The 17,362-nt window shown below is 58.2% G+C and overlaps 1 protein-coding gene across 1 annotated transcript in view; it reads right to left on the reverse strand.

The window, feature by feature from the left end:
• The window catches only part of AJAP1 (adherens junctions associated protein 1), a 41,799-nt gene extending 24,672 nt beyond the window's left edge, over positions 1-17,127 (reverse strand). Inside the window, exon 1 of the mRNA XM_049801728.1 lies at positions 16,818-17,127. Coding sequence (XP_049657685.1) covers positions 16,818-16,846 — 29 coding nt within the window. The 5' untranslated portion in view covers positions 16,847-17,127. The remainder of the gene's footprint in view (positions 1-16,817) is intronic.
• Positions 17,128-17,362: the final 235 nt, after the last annotated feature.

Here is a 17,362-nt window from a genome sequence, read left to right on the forward strand (position 1 = left end):
CCTGACCTCGCGGGCGAGGACATGCAGCCCCTTTCACTGCCCTCTCTTTCACCGAACAGCTGGAAATCACGCTGAACTGTGGGCAGGCTCAGTATTTAAAATTCAGCTTTGATGTAACGTGCCACCATCACATTGCATCACGTCACGCCCAAGCCCTCTCCCTTCCTCAGCGGCACTGCACCTCGCGAGGCTCTGCTCCGCTCGCGTCTCCCCCTAAGATGCTACTCCACATGAAGCACAGTGTTGTGCCTTGAGAAAATGCCCCATACACACATTTTTCTTGTTCTTTTTTTTTTTCTCCCCCCCAGAAAAAAAATCATTAGATCGAAGCCCAAAAATCTTTACTCCATTTTATTCAGCTTTTACACAAGAAAGACTTTTGTCGAACTCAGCAGGAGTTAATGAGAGCTTTATATGGCTAAACAGGCTAATCCTCCGCAGCACTGTGCCCCGTAAAGTCCTTGGTAGCACTACAAAATGTGCATCTGGTTGACAGAAGCATTTGTACACTCCCTCCATGCGTGAGCAAATGAAGCTAAAGGAGCTGACCTGGATACTCTCAGGCACAGCCTTTTTCTGCTCACAGGATCTCTTTTTTTTTTCCTAATTGGGTATTTTTGCAAAACGTAACAGCATTTATTTTGGGGAGGAATAAGGCGACGCAGGGAAAGAGCGCAGAAGGAGAAAGGGAAGAGCCAGAAACAGACAACATAAACCAAAATAGTTCAGGCTGGGGGACGAAGAATTTCAAGGCTTCAAAAAAACCAAACCACCCAAAACACGCTGTTGGTGGGGGTTTTTTTTTAGAGGCCGGCAGAGCGGTGGCAGTGCCGCGGTGGGCAGCACGAAGAGCATCCCCCACGTGCCGCGCATCGGCGGTGCCGCAGGCAACACGCCGTCTCCACCGGTGAGGAATAGGGAGCTCGGGCTTCCAGCGAGAGCGTTAAACTCGGATTCACCTTTGCAATGCTCACATTCACTCCGGGGGCACATCAGGCTCGATTTCAGCCTCTGCCCGATTCCCTAACGCCATTTGAAATGTCTCCTGGCGAGGAAGGAGAGGTGCCTGGCACCTCCCCAGCGCTACCCTCAGCCCAGGTACCACCTCTCGCACCCAAACCACTTCCATGCCCTCTGCCAGCAAGCAGCGCGCATGGTGCACTTTTATTAATAGCTGCTGAGTGAGGCGAGGGAAGATGCGCCCAGCCCAAACTTGGTGCTCGCTAAATCCCAGCTGCTGTGTGGAAGCTTCTGAAAGACAAAATGCCAGCCCTTGGTACTCAGGATTGGCAGCTCACAGGAAAAAACAGATTTTTTTCCCCTCTTCCCGCTTCCTCCCGCTTGCTCATGACATACTCGAGCTGCAGCGATGGCAGCCCCGAATTCGCAGGGGTCTGCTCCTGCACCGGACCTGCCTGAGCATCGCTGCCTTGCTCCCCGCAGCGCCAGGAGGACGCGTGGGAAAACACGACACGCAACCCCGGGCTTCACCCGTGTCACGCCAGAAACTCGTGCCCGAGTGTGGCCAGGCAGCGCCAGGGGACAACCCAAAAGGCAGGGGTGTCCCTCGCTCCTGGCATCGCTCCCCAGGCCACAGCCTCCGGTGATGGAGAAGGACACGGTGGGGGACACCCACGGCTCAAGGACGGCGTGGGTCACCCTCCCACCTGTGTCCCTTCAAGCGCTGTCACCCAAGGAGCATCCTCCTGGCCACCCTGCAGGCTGGCATGGCCCTGGAGGGCGACTTTCGGGATGGGAGCGGTGAGTCTGGTTACCACGGAGGAATTTTGCGTGGCATGCAATCTTTTGAGGGCTTTGCAACAACAGATAAGAGCAAGTGTCCTTCAGAATAAATAGCAGCATGTAGGAGTTGCCGTCGTCTAGGCAACGCAGCGTGATGCGCCCGGCGCGGCGGGGATGCGGCAGCGCGTGGAGGGGCCCGGTGGCAGCCAGGGGCCATGGGCTTCGCCGCAGACCCCCTCTTCCCTCCCCCTACCACTCCTCCTGCTCCCCCGGCCCTACTCCGGCAACCTGCAAAAGCAAGAGAGACATGGCCCAAAGGGCAACCCAGGGAGCGGGGACACGTCCCACCCAGAGGTCCTACCACCTTGGTTTTGACCCCCCCCCAAAAAAAAAAAGCCGGGTTGTCCCACAAAAGCCCACCGCTCCCGAGGAGCTCCCACGCCTCTGCATCGCCACACCGGGCAGGAGAGCATCCGTTCGCCTCTTGGGAGGCGTGAGCACAAAGTCACCGCTGCTGGGAGGCTGGGAGGACGCCTGAGCTTTGCTGAGACATCAAATGGCACAAAACCCTCCTCCAGCTGCGCGAGCTGCATCCCACCGGCCGGAGAGCAGAAGCAGGAGGAACCTTCGCCACTCTCAGCGCATGGAATAACTCACCAACTGCGTTCAACAGGTTGGGGGGTCAGTCGTAGGGAAGAGGATCAATCGGTCGGCCGTGCACATAGCACCCGTCTGCCTCAGTTCGGGGGGCACGGCCCCAGCCCCAGCTGGGGTTATGTGCTGGATTGGAGGGATGCACCAGGCAGGGCTGTGACTATGCTGCTCGCTGAACCCTCTGGAAATCAGGATTTTGATTATTTATAACTGCCCCCATAAGCACACGCACAACTTTTTTTCCATCGCAGAGAGAAATGAGAAGGGCAGGCAACTTTCACGTTATTTCTTCTCCCATCTTAGAGGTGAATGGGAACATTATGCCCAAACACTTCTCAAACTCAAGGAAAAATTTGACAAAACTCTGAATTGGGTTAAAAAAGAAAAAAGCAGCGGAGATATTTGAGAAGATGAAATCTCTTCTTTGCCCTCCTCATCCGAAGCCTGCGCTCCCACAAACCACACCACTCCCGCGGCTTAATGGATAGAGGCGGCCATATTCTCACGCAGCAAGGGGAACTGCTACAAATATTTACCTGCGCTTCGCGAGAAGTACAAGAGCAGATTGCAAGGAAAGTACTTGGATAATTACAGGGATCATCCACATTAAGCGCTCCAGGGTTGCTTTGCTGAGCCCGACCGAGCCAATCTCTGTTTTAAAGGTGACAGGAGTTACAGGTGTTGAAGGTGTTTCACGTGGAGCCATCCCAGCCTGCCCACCCTACGTGACATGTTTTAGAGTTCTCCCCAGTATGAAAACCCCTTCCAAATCCTTTCAGATGCAGCTGTTTGCTTTGAAGAGGAGGAAAGTCGGCACTTAAGACGGAGATTAATTTCAAGGAGGCAGGAGGACGTGAGCTCGCCGCGCTCTCCGCTGGTCGGGAAGAGGCTGCCGGGGTGTTTTCACGTCTGGAGCCGGCGCGGTGATGCTGCCCGGCTCCTCCGGCCTCACCGCCCTCGCAGGCAGCGGCAACGTGGCTCTTGCCAAAAGCCCCACGTGCCTTCAAGCTCCTTCCCCACCAGGAAAACTGGGATACCCGAATCCCCCCCGCCCCGATGGAGCTTCACGTAACAGCCAGAAGCCCCCCGAGCGTTTTGAGGAGCACGCGCATGCAAGCGAAACGCTTTGGTAATTAGTGACCTCGGACTGCGGCAGAGCTGAAAAGGCGAGATTATCTCTGTCCTGGGATCACCTTATAAACACGTGAAGCAGCAGCCTAGGAAAGGCAGCGTCCCGGCCGTGAACCCAAACCCGCTGCCCCTCGGGCATCAGCTGTACCCATCACCCCAGGGCTGCTGCGGCACAGCCACGGCTCCCGCAGCACCGCGGCAGCTCGGAAGCACGCGCAAGGGCTACGCGGGCGCAGCGCGCTGGTTGCATCAACTACGCGATGCTTCTGAATCGGTAAGGAGCATCGAGGGTTGCTTCGTGCTTTTGGAACGACGGAGCTACATGCAACCGGTACAGTAACCAAGCACGGTGTGGAAGTCGGACAGAAATCCACAGGAAAAGCAAGGCGCTGACAAAAGATGAGAGCAGTCAGGACAAATGGAGTAAACCCCCTCTTCTGCTGCCCTCCGCACGCGTTATTTTGCATTTCTAACCACAGAGGCAGCCTGGTGCGGGCACCCCCAGGGCAGAGGCGGCCGCAGGGGCACAAGGTCCAGCAGCACGACGGCAGCAAGACCTCACCGAATCTGGGGCTGGCAGCACCCCGGTGCCAGGCTACTTCTCACGCTCGCTCTGCGCCATGCCCCGGTGAGAGCCAGAACTTCCAGAGAAGCGGCCAACTCGCTGTAACGCCCGGGGTTTTAATTCACGCGGCTCCAAAGGCTGCGAAGCCCCAGGGCCACTTCGGGATGCTGCCTCGGAAATCAGCCGCTGCCGCCTCTGGCACGTGGTGCCGGGAGGGAAAGCAGGAACATCCAGCACGGCCGATGGCACAAGAGAAGATGCACGGAGCGGGAGGGAATCACCTCTGCCCCGGGGCCCAGGGACCCTCGGAGGACAGTGTCACCGCCAGCGAGCCCCAACGCTGTGGGCAGGACGGGGGTTAATCCAGCGGTTGCAAAACCAGGCGACCGCTGCACGCCCAGAAATCCCCGAGTCTGGTAATCTGTCCGAGCAATTAACTGGGATCATGGCCACCGAGCGGCTCTGACAAACTGCAAAACACAAACTGTCAGCAGCTTGCACGCCGTTCGCGCAGAACCCATTTCCCCGAAGCCTCAAAAGACTCACTCGAGCGTGAATCCCAGGGCAGCGCCGGTGAGAGGTGCCTATTTGTGTCCCTTTCACAAGGTACTTGTTTGCTCTCCAACACCGGCCCCTTTCTCCTCTGGCTGTGGAGACACTTCACAGGCAGCGTTAAATGCAGAATAGGCTGATTTTTAATGCGGAATTATACAAATGGAGCCATTCTTCCATTTCATGCCTCCTGTTAGGTAATCTATTGGTATTGCACAGGGAATCAAGGTTATGTCCTTGTTGGGATGATTTACGAACTCCCAGCATTTCCTATCTCCAAACACCCAGCGAGGCAGAGACAAAAATATTCCAGCGAACGCCTGGAGTGCGAGTGGGAGCCATGGGCAGAGGGACAGGGCGACGTTCGCTCGTCCCAGGCAGTACACGGCAGGAAAGCGGGCCCCACGCTCTAGGAAAAGCATCCTCGGCGGCGCGGCTGCGTGTCCTACAAAGGTGTTCGGAGCATGACACATTGTGAGAGCGTTTGCAGGAACTCGCCGGCTGGAGAAAGAACGAGGCCGCTGCATCTCAGCGGGTGACTTTCACGCTGGAGCAAGAGGAAGAGGGGAAAGTTTCGGCGGCGGCGGTGGCAGATACTTGGCCCGCAATCGCGTGTCCTCGCCGAGGTGGGGACTGCGGACCCGCCGCATGCCGCAGCCGCTCTCCTCTCCAGCCCCGCTTTCGTGCATGACGATCCCTGCAGTGCAGCGACTGTCCTTTGTTGTGACACTACCAGCCATCACCATGGAAATGGAGCATCACCGTTTCGCTCCGGGCCCAAACTGGACCCTGGTGCTTGGGCTGGGAGGAAGGAAGCTGGCACATTCCGGATGGGTGCCAAAAGGCACATGGTGAGTTACACCGTGGGATCACTGGGAGACTCCGGGGACCACCCCGGCGGGGCACCCAGCACAGAACCCACCGCATCCCAACCCGCTCCCCCGGGAGCCGGCAGCAGAGGAGCGGGACCGCGGGCACGGCCGACCCGAGCGCCTCTCTCCTAAGCGATATTTTGCTCCAGGACAAGTCGCTCTGAACCCAGACCCAATGGGTCCTGGAAAGTTAGTATTCACTGCACCGTCCACAGCCCTGACTTCTTCCAAGATAATTATAAATTTGTGAAAACATGGCTGCCGAGCTCTTTAAAGCCAGGACTGGGAATTAAGGCACAAAAGCTGACACACAGTAGCACCTAGGTAAATTAAATGTGCCACATCACTACCTATCTATATTACAGAACTGAGCTTCAGGATTACCTACTAATAAAAGTGATATTTAAAACAAGTCCTAAGTTCCTCTGCTCTCCCTCTTCTCCCCACAAGTAATTAAACCGACACCGCTTCCCACGGCGGAGGGGATGGGATTTATCACGGAGGGAAATCAGCAGAGGGTGAAATAGGCTGAACCCTCGCCACCACGCTTCCGTGGCCAGGCAGTCAGCACCCATCTCCCCAGGAAAATGGGGCAGAAAGAGGTGGCCAGGGCTGGGGAGCAGCGGGTCCTCCCCAGGACAGAAATGCCGAGATAGAGACGGCTGGATCCGTCCCTGCCTGCGCTTGGGGAGCCGCATCCCACGGAGCAGAGAGAGGCAGGAGGGCAGCCATGGCGGAGGGGAGCCACTCGCTCTTCTGCCTCTGTCTTGAGCTCACCCAGCTGCAAATAAACAATTTTAACATTTGAATAGCCGCGAGTGCGGAAGGCATAATTAATACCCAGCGGTACCGCCAATATGCTGATGCGGTAGGCACAGACCCTGCCAAGGCTGTCAGGGAGCAGATCTGGCGCAGCAGTGCCGCGGCCCCGGCTGCTCTCGCCTTCGGGTCCCGTCCTTCTCCGGAGGCAGAGAAAGGGCAAAGCCCCAAGCGCGGCAGCCCGGGGCTGGAGCCCACCGGCGCGGGACCCCTCCGGCACGTCCCGTGCCGTGAGAAGCGGCACGGCCTTGCAGAGCAACGCGGGAAAGAGAAGAAAGGAGAAAAACAGAGAGAACGGGCGCACGTGGCACTGCTGCAAAGGCAAAAGCACGTTTGCTCCACGTGCCTGGTCGCTGCCGAAGCCGAGCTAACCCTTAACCCTGGGTTTCAAGCTCAGTTCCCATTGCCAAAGACTTTAGAGGACAAACACCAGGACTAAGGCGAGCTCAGCGCCCGCAGCCGGCCTGAGGAGGAGCGTGAGAGCTCAGCTAATGCGGCGAGCTGGTGAACAACGTCCAAGACTGCCAGCCTAGTTCAACTTGCTCTAAAAAGGGCACAACATCTGCTGTAGAGTTCTTTCCCCGGTCTTGCGGGATTATTTCAGACAGGATCTGAAAAGCGCCGGGGGCGGGAAGCCCAGAAGTCAGCGTGCGCCTTCAGAGAAACGTCTTCAGCAAATTTATGTGCGAAACCGGCGCTCGGTGATTCACCTGCTGCTGCTCCGGTGGAAGGAGCTCCACGCGCGGTCTAGCTCCTCCGGGAACCCCTGCAGCCCCTGGGGTACCACCAGAGCATCCCCCCCCCCCCCGGCAGGCACGGCGTGGCCGCTGCTTCCCCCGCCGCTGCTCGGCCAACCCAGCCGGCAAACACTGCGCGCATTTAGCGTGGCAGGGCCGGACAGTGGGGCATTTCATCGAACTGTCGGAAATAACACTCGGCTTTTGTCCCGCCCGGATAAAGGGGGTTTGTGAGCGCTGGCTTTCCAGCCCAAACCTGCACCTGTCACCGACTTATCCCACTCGTTCCTCCCCGAATTCTGCACCCGCGCCGAAGATCAGGCAGCAGCAACAGCTTCAGTTCAGACACAACTTGCCGGGAAGTTTCTCTCAGATTTCCAAACCCACCAAAAATCTTGTCAAAGAGTCATAGCCTCGAGCTCCATTCTTGGCAGTATTGAAAAAATCCCACAAACCTAAGGAAACCAGGGGGTTTTCCCCCTGTTTTAGCTTCCCTCTGAACCTCCTCGAGTATTTCACCACCTCGTGTGTGGCGCAGAATCGCCTCCTAGACTTCGCTCGCTAACGCCTACCCGGGAGGTCCCCGGGCACGTGGGACCGCGTTGCCCTCTGCCATCACCACCACGAGAGCAGAGAACACCTCCCCCTTTTACCAAATACACGTAAAAACCAGTGCCACTGCAGGGAAGGGACTGCGGCATAGGCATGAGCGCACTGAACCCAGGAGCTTAGAGATCAGCCCTAATGCTGTACAGAATAAATAACTATAGAGGCTCCCCGATGGGGCCATGGGCTCACGGAGAAAGGTGCGCTTCCCCGTAGCCACAAATGAAGAAGCTGCTCATTTCCCTGCTTTTCTTATGATTTTTCTTCCTTTGTCACACACCTTTCCCCCGTATAATTGACTTGTGGACAAAGCCGGGTCTCTGCAGGACGATCAGGCCTCCGCCTCTGACAAAATGACCACGTCGGGCTGTATGAGCGGGATGCAAAGTCTGAGTGCTGTGGGATGGGACGGGACGGCAGATGGGAGCGGTGAACGCCAGGATTGTGAAAATCCTGCCTGCTCCTAGGCTGGACCGGGAGCCTTACGAGGGTTTTTCCTCCTCTGAAGCCCATATCCAAGGTTATTTGAAGAGACAGCGACTCTTTCAACCCAGCTCTCCAGCCCTGAAAGGACCAACAAGAGGAAGACCCTGGTACAAGCTACTGCTTACACCGCCCTTTAACACCGCTGCTTCACTGGTAAATAAACCGCACACTTATCTTATTTTCTAAATTAATGTGCTCAAGCATGTCATTACAAGGTAGGCAGGAAATGCTTTGATCTAAAAAAATAAGATAAGTTAGCTCAGTACATAAAAGTAGCAGCTTAATGAGCTTTAAAACAAAATAATTAAAATAGGTCCACCGCATTGTCCTAACACAATACAACTGTGCAGGAGCCATGCGTCGGAGGCCACCACTCTGCCCGCCAGGATATCCGCATCAATGGGAAATACCACCCCTGTGGAAAATACCCAAGGAGAAAATATCTCCCAGTGGGCTTTTTAATGATGATCTCCCAAAGAGCTCCACCTTCCCGGGAGCGAAGACAAGCATTGACCCCGCTGGAAACGCCTGGGCGAGCAGCACAGGGCCCAGCCGTCCCCTTCCCGCAGGGAGAGCTGGATGTCTGCACGGGACTGCATGGTGCCTCGGGAAATCCGACCGACTCCGGTCTTTGCTCCAGCACCGTGGTCTCCTGGCAGAGCTGCTCTCAGTTCACACAGGTGTAACCGAGATCCAAACCTGGCTTTCTCCCGGGAAGTCCCTGGAAGCCCAGGGATGCACAGCCTGCCCCAAAACCTCAGCATGGGAACAAACACAGGGAAAGCATAAAGAGTTTCCAGAGCTCCAGTAACTCTTACAGAAATGGAGAAGATGAGAGAAATAAAGCCTCTAAAAGCAGACAGACAGACAGATGGCTTTTATGGCGCAAAAAATACAATAATAAAAAAAACAACAAACCAGCAGCAGTGGAGCACTGTCTGAAGGTGTGGAACATCAATAGGAAAGCCTGGAGAAAGCAAAGGCACAAGAGCTGGGGTCCAAGGGAGGGGAGCGCAGCGCTGGGCATGGCATCGCCTGGCCGAGGCTCTGGCATGGTACCGGGGGGCTCCCGGCACCGCCAGCTCCTGAGCCGTGTGCCAGGACCCTGCCCAGCCCTGCAGCGGGCACATCCCGCTGCTGGAAAAGGCTCACAGGCTGACACGCTTTCCAGAGAAAAGAGAACGGCCCAAAAAGATGGAGAAAAAGCAAAACCAAAATAGAAAGCAAAGGTAGCGAGAAGGAAATCCGGGGCAAAGACTCTTGATCCTTTCATGCAGACATTTAAATCCCCTTTTAGCACCGAACAATCCCTTTCCCACGAAGAAGAGCTGTTCTCCCTGACACAGCCACCTCACCACGCGTACAGCATCTGGGCAGCTCGCAGGCTCTCCCGCTCCGGCAGCCGCGGGAGCAAAATCCTGCCAGATCAAGGTGAACGTGAGTCACCAGAGGCACTCTCAGCGCCTAGAAAACACTGCGCTGTTTGTGGGCACACACCCTCCGGAGCCTAATTGCCAGTGAGTCAGATATTGCTGTGCTTTGCATCTCATTACAAAAAAAAAAAAAAAAAAAAAAAAAATCCCCCTTGCAGGAGAGATTAAACTTTTCAGAGCGTTATCTCCAAAGGAGAGAAGGATGTCTCTGCCAGGCAGATCCGTGGCGACAGGGGACCTTCTGCATCCCGCATTGCTTTTCACAAATCTCTGCAGTTTATTGCATCTCCCACGGTATCTCGGCTTCCTGCAAATGGCCCCCATGCCGGGTCCGCGTGCAGCAGCCTCATGCCGCAGGGGTCCGGACCTCCAGAAGGACAAAAGGGAAGAACGTGGAATCATACCCCTTGCCACCAGGTGCCCGAGCAGAACATCCCCAAGGAACTGCCCGTAAGAAACATTTCCGTCCTCATCCATCAAAATTAGCAAAACTGATTTTGCCAGACAATATGGTCACTTGGACGGGAACTCGGAATACGTCCTGAATATTTCACATCAGAGGATGCTGAAGGAGTAGAGAGCCTCTTATGAAGCCAAGAAACAAGAAGATGAGTAACCCATCCTCATCTTTCCCAGAGAAAACTTAATAAGAAAACCCATGAAAGGCAACTACTTGTAGAAAACAGGTTTGTTCATGCAGGAGCTCTTTTTAAAATAATGCTTGCCAGCATCTGAGATGGCAACGCTTTGCTCATGTAATGCCCAGCTGCTGCAGGCTCAGCCGAGCTTCGGCTTCTGCCGGGGAGAAGCAGAGCCCGACCGTGCTCCCGGCGGGAAGCGCGGCCACGTGGCCTCAGCTCCCGGCATTAATCACCCACGTTTCGGTGGGTACTTAAGTGGATGTCCTAATCCATGTCAATTAACTGACGCTTCATTACTCGAGTCCTGCAGACGGAGGCAGAGATGCTATCGCAGGCACCGGGAGCAGGGCCGGGGTCACGCACGGGACTCCGGCAATTAGAGGAACGCGTCCCCGAGGACGCCGCACGTGCCGCGGGCTCGGCTTGCCGGGCAAGCAAATCCCGGGGGGGGGGGGAAACCCGGGGTCCCCCCCGACCTTGCCACATCTTCAACCTGAATGACACGCAGTCAAGTAGCAACATCAATTAACGCTGTTTGCTCTTAACGAAGCCTCAAACGCCGTCTGCTGAGCAACGAGCCCTCAGCCCTCCCACACCGAGCCACGGCTACACGGCCACGTTTTCTATTCACAGGGCCACCAGCCACGGCTGGAGCAGGTGTCACAAGGACATTCTCCTGAACAACCCGGGGATGCTGCAGAAAGGGAGCCACAGCCAAAACCCCTTACAGATGGGAGCAACCGATCCCTGCGGGGTGGTAGCTAAACTCCACCAAACCGTTCTCCTGTGCAGAACAGCGCAGTCCTTTGGACGGCGTGTGCTGCTCCGCCGGTGTCCCAAGGCACACGGTCAACCCCCCTCGCCACGGGTCTCTGCGCCAGCATGTCCCCGTCCCCATCCCTTCACTTCTCGTGCGTCAGTGCACAAGCACTCTGGCAAGCTCCGGTGTTTCCACCTCAAGGGTCCGGACCTGTATTTCTCTTGCAGGAAGCAGGTCACAGCTCCCAGGCTACATGTTGCTCTTGAAGGAGCTCTCGCTCAGCCTTTATTTGGAAGCCAAAGGAGTTTGCAATGCTCGCACCCCAGCCAGGCAGAGAAAAGCTTCACCGCTCCCAGCTCGCAACGGCCAAGCCTCGTCCCACGGACAGCTTCACCCGGGGCTAAGAGCAGATTTGCTTTTGCTCCCCATAGCACCGTGCAGGATCGGGCAAGCCAGACACTGCTGGAGCACACCGGCAGCATCGCTCATCTGGACGCACCAGCAGCCACCGGTGGAACGGACACAGCACTGCTGGGGATGCAACAAAGCTTCCAGAAAAGCAGAGCTGCCGAGAAGGATCTTCAGAGCAAAATTAAACAAAAATCATCGCATGTTCAAGTATATCTCCCGCCTACACATCGTTTCCAAGTCACACTGAGACATTCTGCAGATCAGAGTTGAAAATGAACTCTTTATGAATGATGAGCTTTACTTTTTTATACTTGTTTGTTTTTTTTCCAAGTCCATTTAATTTCTCCAGGACAGCCAGCAAAGTTGGAGGGCTAGGGAAGCCTCTGCTGCTGAATTTTGATGGGGCGCTGGCCCAAAGGCGGCCAGCGGTCTTGGAAGAGAAAACCAGAGCCAGGCTCAAAGGCCTCGCTGGGGACGTACGACCTGCCGCTCTGCCGGCAAGGACCCCGGACGAATCCCCAGCAGGCGCTTCAGCCTCCCGCCCCGGGGCACTCGGCGCTCGCTGACCCCATCCCTGTGCTTATTTCCACACAACCGCTCATCCATCTCCATGGCAAGCCATCTTCCTTTTCATTTTATCGCCGTTGCTTGGTACCAGAGAGGCTGAATCACCCAGCGCTGACGAGAGGACGCATCCTCCCGCGCTTGGGGTTACCGCCGCAGGTCTCCGTCTTGCTCCGTGAGCATCGCGGCCAGCAGCCCTGGCCCCGCATGAGAAGCACCGGAGAGAGACGGAGCCTGGCCAAAAAAACGCCCCTCGGTCCCCGCTGCGTCCCCCGGCGCAGCTCCAGGCAAAGGCATCCAACGCCGCGCTGAAAGGAGGCTTAAGCGCGGCTTCTACTCGCAGAGCCGCTGGGGCCAGAGAAAGGCATTGATAAACCCAGAAAGCAGTAGCAATTCAGTGGCAGGCAAAACCTCATTTCAGGAGGAATCCTCATAAAACCAAATTAATGTTGAAGGATGAAGGCAGGTAAACCTCCCACAGTTAAGTTCAGGCCACAGAGACTCAGTTTAAATCTCCCAGCAGTTCTGATTTAATCAATGCATTTCAAAGTGAAATTAGATGAAGTACATCTCCATCACAGGAAATTATGTAAGCTATCAAAGTCTGTAGGTGCAGGTCCCAGTAAGAAGAGCCACAGGAAATATTCATATCAACTCAGGTTCCATTTTTAAGGAGGCAGCTGAGGTCCAGAGTTTTACATTATTCCAGTGAAAAAAATCACTCTGATGAAAACCTTGCACCTGAGGCAAAGAAAGGCCAAGCAGCAGCTTCGGGAGCATCCTCCAGGAAACCCGCATCGGCCACTGGGCTTGGCCAGGGAACCCCCTCCCAGCGGGACCATCCAGCGTGGGAAGGACGGAAGGAAAACCCCTTTGTTTTAAAGGAGGGGGTGAAAGCGCCGACGAGGCCGCTCCACCCTCCCCACTGATCCCGCCCAACACAACTTGGCTTCCAGGAGCTGCCCCCCTGGAAGAATTGTGGTCTCAAACCCAAACCCCGTTGGGCCCGAGTTGCTGTAACCCGCTTCATCGTGCCCAGCCCTTAACGAGAATAACGGGGGTACTGCAACCCGGAGCGGAGCGGCTCCCGCTCCTCCGGCTCAGCATATTGATTCCCGTAATCTTTCCTCCCAGTCCTTCTCCTATTAGCTGTATTTAAAGGCTTAAGCATGCATACATTTCCATAATAAACCTCAGACCTGTCGGAAGTCACATGGATTATTCACACCCTACGGAGCTGTTGCGCGAAGCCGCTCTCGGTGCTCACCGCCGCCCTGCATACATACGTATAGATACAAATGTAAATAAGTCGTGCTGGGAGACCTGGCGGATCGGACTCGGGTGAGGAAAGGTGGGAAGGAGGTTATTGGGCCAGCTGGAGAGCTGGTCTCTCCCTCTCTGTGTTCCCCTTTACAGGCTGGGCTTTGAAGGAAAACTATCAACTCCTTATTTTCAGCCGATGACCGGTAGGTAAAGCAAACCCCAACCGCGGCACTCCGACACCTGGAGCGGCGGGGCCGGCGGCGCAGGGCAGCCCCCGTAGCACCCAGGGCGAGCGGCCGCTCCGCGACCACGGCAGCTCCTATCCGTCACCCCGCCGGAGACACCACAAAGGCAACGCGGCCGCGACGACGGCGGCTCCGGCGTTATTACAACAATTATTCATGCTCTGGGGAAGAGGCTGCTGAAGACCAGCGCCGCTCCCTTTGCCTCATCTGTGAAATTGCTGCCGGTTAGGAGGTACGAACCGCTGCATAAAAGTGCAGTTTATTCAAGCATTATTGTGGCTGTTAAGTATCATAGCCGGTGACACTAGATGAATTTCTGTGGCAATCAATTCACCCAGGAGCAGCCAGCTCAGCCCCTGCGTGGATGCGGGATGAGTAAGGACTCCTCAGTGGAGGCCATTAACTCCCACTGCTTACTGCTCTCATTACTTTCCAGACTGCAAGGCTTGCATCTTTGACAAGCGGCTGAATCTACATTTGACAGCGTGAACTTGACGAGTGAAATGCACGGAAAACGTTTGCTTTGGCAGTAACTACAAGGCCCATAAAGTTTCCTCAGTGCCAACGCGCAGGGATGTATGCTTTTAATGAGTTGTTCTATGCAAGCGGGAAGAAATTGCAAACAGTGTTTTTACTCAGACTGCAAATCACTCCGGAGCTAAATGCTGTAAAAATCGTGGCATATCATTTAAAATAGTGTATTTGTAGCTACGGAAGGGAAGTCCTCAGCCAGAGCTAGAAGCCAGGCAGGCGGCACGCTGCAGAAAGCTGTCGTGCCCTTACAGGCAGGCGCAGGCACTGACGCAGACGTATGCACGCACACGTATGTCGGTGCACGCTCAGGAGGCAACGGAGTAGCTGCCATCCCCCCCAAATAACAGACCTTTGCCCTGCAGCACCCACGCCCGCCCCCGCTGCGCTGCGAAGGGCAGAGCGGATCTGGAGCATCCCCGGGACCTCGCAGGGGCTTTAAGGGGTGCTCGGAACCGGGGGAAGCGCGAGCTGCCCTTCGCGAAAGCAAGGGCGGCGGCAATTCCAAGCGATGGGGGTTTAGCAGGGCTTGCCCTCCCCAGCTTCAGAGCACGGCTCGCCCGCAAGGTCACGCCGCTGCCGCGGGGCGAGAGGAATCCGGCTTGAGAGGAGCAATAAGGTACCATCTCCCCGTGGCAGCCGGCAGCTCCAGGCAGAGACCGTGTGGGGCGAAACGGGCGCTGGAAAGGTCTGCTGCTTCTCTTGGAGCTATTTTTCCAGCAGTCTTCAAGAAAATGAGGGGAAACGACATGGGAAATGTCAGAAATAAAGCCAGAAGCAATTAGAGTTAGAGAGAAGCGAGAGCAGCAGGCAAGGTTAGCAGTAAAGTTATCTCTGATTAAAAATAAAACGCGGAGGGACTGGAAGCTGATGAGGTGGTACAGAGGACAGCCTGGCGCTGAGGATCCAGGAGACACAGCACAGAGATTCGCGAGGCGAATCGAGGAGAGAAGCGACCGGAAGGCTCCTGTTTTCACTGCTAAACTCTTCGCAAAAATAAAAAAGCAGAGGGCGTCCTCTGTTTCCAAGATTACGGTCTTCTGCCGGCTCCAGCCTCAGGAAAAGAGCACTCCAGCTCCACCGGGCTTTTCGTCTGCCACACAACACATCCAAAGGCGAGGCACCCCGAGAACCCTCTCGGGCACCTTCCCTAGGAGGAATTCCTACAGTCACTACATCGCCGCACGCTCCCCGGAGACTCTCTCCTTCCCACCACACGGCAGCGCATCCTCGGCAGACGGACGGATGGACGGCTCCGGCGGCAGCGGGAAGGCGCTCGCGTGGCCGGGCCGTCAGGGTGCATCGGTCGGGAGCAGGGGACGAGGCCGGGGGCATCGGGAGCTTGCTTGCCACGTGCCTCCGGACTATGCCGCACGGCACAGGCGACCGTAAAACAAAAGCCGAGGGCCTCCCCCCAGCTCCGAAAAACCCCTCGGTTCAAGTTTCACCCTCCCGGACTCCATCCAAAGCCCAGGCAGAGGGAGCGAGCCGCCAGCGACCCCAAAGGGTGTCGGACGAGGGCCTCTCGCATCACCCGCATCCTGCCCGCGGCCCCTGCGGCGTTTGGGGACCCCTGCCCGCCTCCCCTCCTGCGCCCCCAAAGCAGCAGCCATGTTCTGCCGGAGCGCACGGGCGCGGGGAGCGGAGCGGGCTGATGGGCTCCCCTAGTTGCTGCGCGGGGTAGGGCTGGCGGCGGGGCCGCATCCATCCGCTCGCCCCGCAGCCGTCCGGGGTGCCGAGTCCCGCTCCCCGAGGAGCATCCGCCGGGCCCGGTGCCATCGACGGGAGTGGGGCCGCCCGCTGGGGACCCCTCGCCCGGGGACCCTTCTCCGCAGCGGCCAGACTCTCCACGCAGCCGGTGAATGCGAGGACGCGTTCCGAACCGCTGTCCCGCTCCGCAGCGGGGAAGCGTGGGGCAGGCGGTGGGGTTTGACCCCTGCCCCATAGGCACAGCTGGCCGGCCCGAAGCCAGGACTTTTCAAACACAGCACCGGGTGGGGAAAAGGCGGGGGGGGGGGGGGGGGGGGGGGGGTGGTGTGTGCAGAGGGAACGGATGGCGGGTCTCAACGGCAGCAGCGTGGTTTTCCTCATGATCTCACTTGTTTAACGCGCTGCTGCCGCTGCTGCTGCAAACAAATGCATTCCACCGAGATAGAGAGGCTGGAGAGACCGACCGCCAGGTACTGCTGCGGGGGCAGGCGGGCAGGGCGCGGGCAGGCGCCGGGTACCCGGGCTTCTCCCCCCACCGCACCACGGAGCCGACAAGATTTGGGTTCGGCTGACTTGGCAGCGGGGATGAAAACGTGTTACGTAACACTTTGCCTCCCTCTCCCCCCGTTTTGCGAATCCCGATTAATCTCCCAAACATATCCAGCCGGACGGACGGCAGCATTCCCCCCCCCCCCCCAAACCACCACCACCACCAACAACCACCCACCCCCGGGCCGGCGAAGCGGGGGGGAGGGGGACGACGACCCCTGCCCGGCAGCGGCGAGGGGACCGGCAAGGCGAAGGGACGCGGCGCGCCCGCTTCCTCCCCCCCGGGGCGGACGGGGGAAGGAGGGAAGGGAAGGGAATGGAAGGGAGGGAAGAAGGGAGGGAGCCCGGCCACCTCGCCCGCACCCGGCGCCGGCCGCGGCTCCCCGAGCGCGGACATCATCCTCCGGGCTGCGCCGCCCCGCTCCCCCAAGTTCCGCCGCCAACTCCTGCTCCCCGAGCGGCGGCGAGAAGCGCAGCCGGCTCCCGCTCCGCGGGGCTGCTGCTGCTCCTCCTCCGCGGGGGCCGCCGCCGCGCCCCGGCCCTACCTGCTTCCCGAGAGCCGTCGCATCCACATCCTCACGTCTCCCGGCCCGGCCCGGCTCGCTTCGGCCCGGCCCGGCGGGGCTCACCGCCTCAGCTCTCCATCCGGGAGCGCCGCTCCGCGCCCGCGGCGGCGCTCAGCGGCGGGGCAGGTGGCGGGCAGCGGGGCGGGCATCGCCCGGGGGGCGGCGGCGGCGGCGGCGGTGGTGGTGGTGGTGGTGGTCCGGCTGCCCCGGCCCCTTCAGCGCCGGCGGGGCAGCTGCGCGCCCGCGGAGGCTGCGCGCCCCATGCGCGGCTGGGCTCGGCTCGGCTGGGCTCGGCGCGCCCCCGTCTGTGCGCGCACCCGCGGGGCGGGGGCGGGCGGGCGGGCGGGTTGGGGGGGAGGGGGCCGCGGCTGAGGCGAAGTTGCGCGGGGAGGAGGCGGGGGCGGAGCGCGGCCCCTCAGCTCCGCGGCCGCGGCGGGGCGGGCCCCGGGGGCCGGGGGGGCCGCGGCGGGAGCCCACCGCGGTAGGCGGCCCGCAGGGAAGCGGGGTGTTTGCCTGGCCGGGGG

Source organism: Accipiter gentilis, chromosome 1, assembly GCF_929443795.1.
Source record: "Accipiter gentilis chromosome 1, bAccGen1.1, whole genome shotgun sequence".
Lineage (NCBI taxonomy): Eukaryota > Metazoa > Chordata > Aves > Accipitriformes > Accipitridae > Astur > Astur gentilis.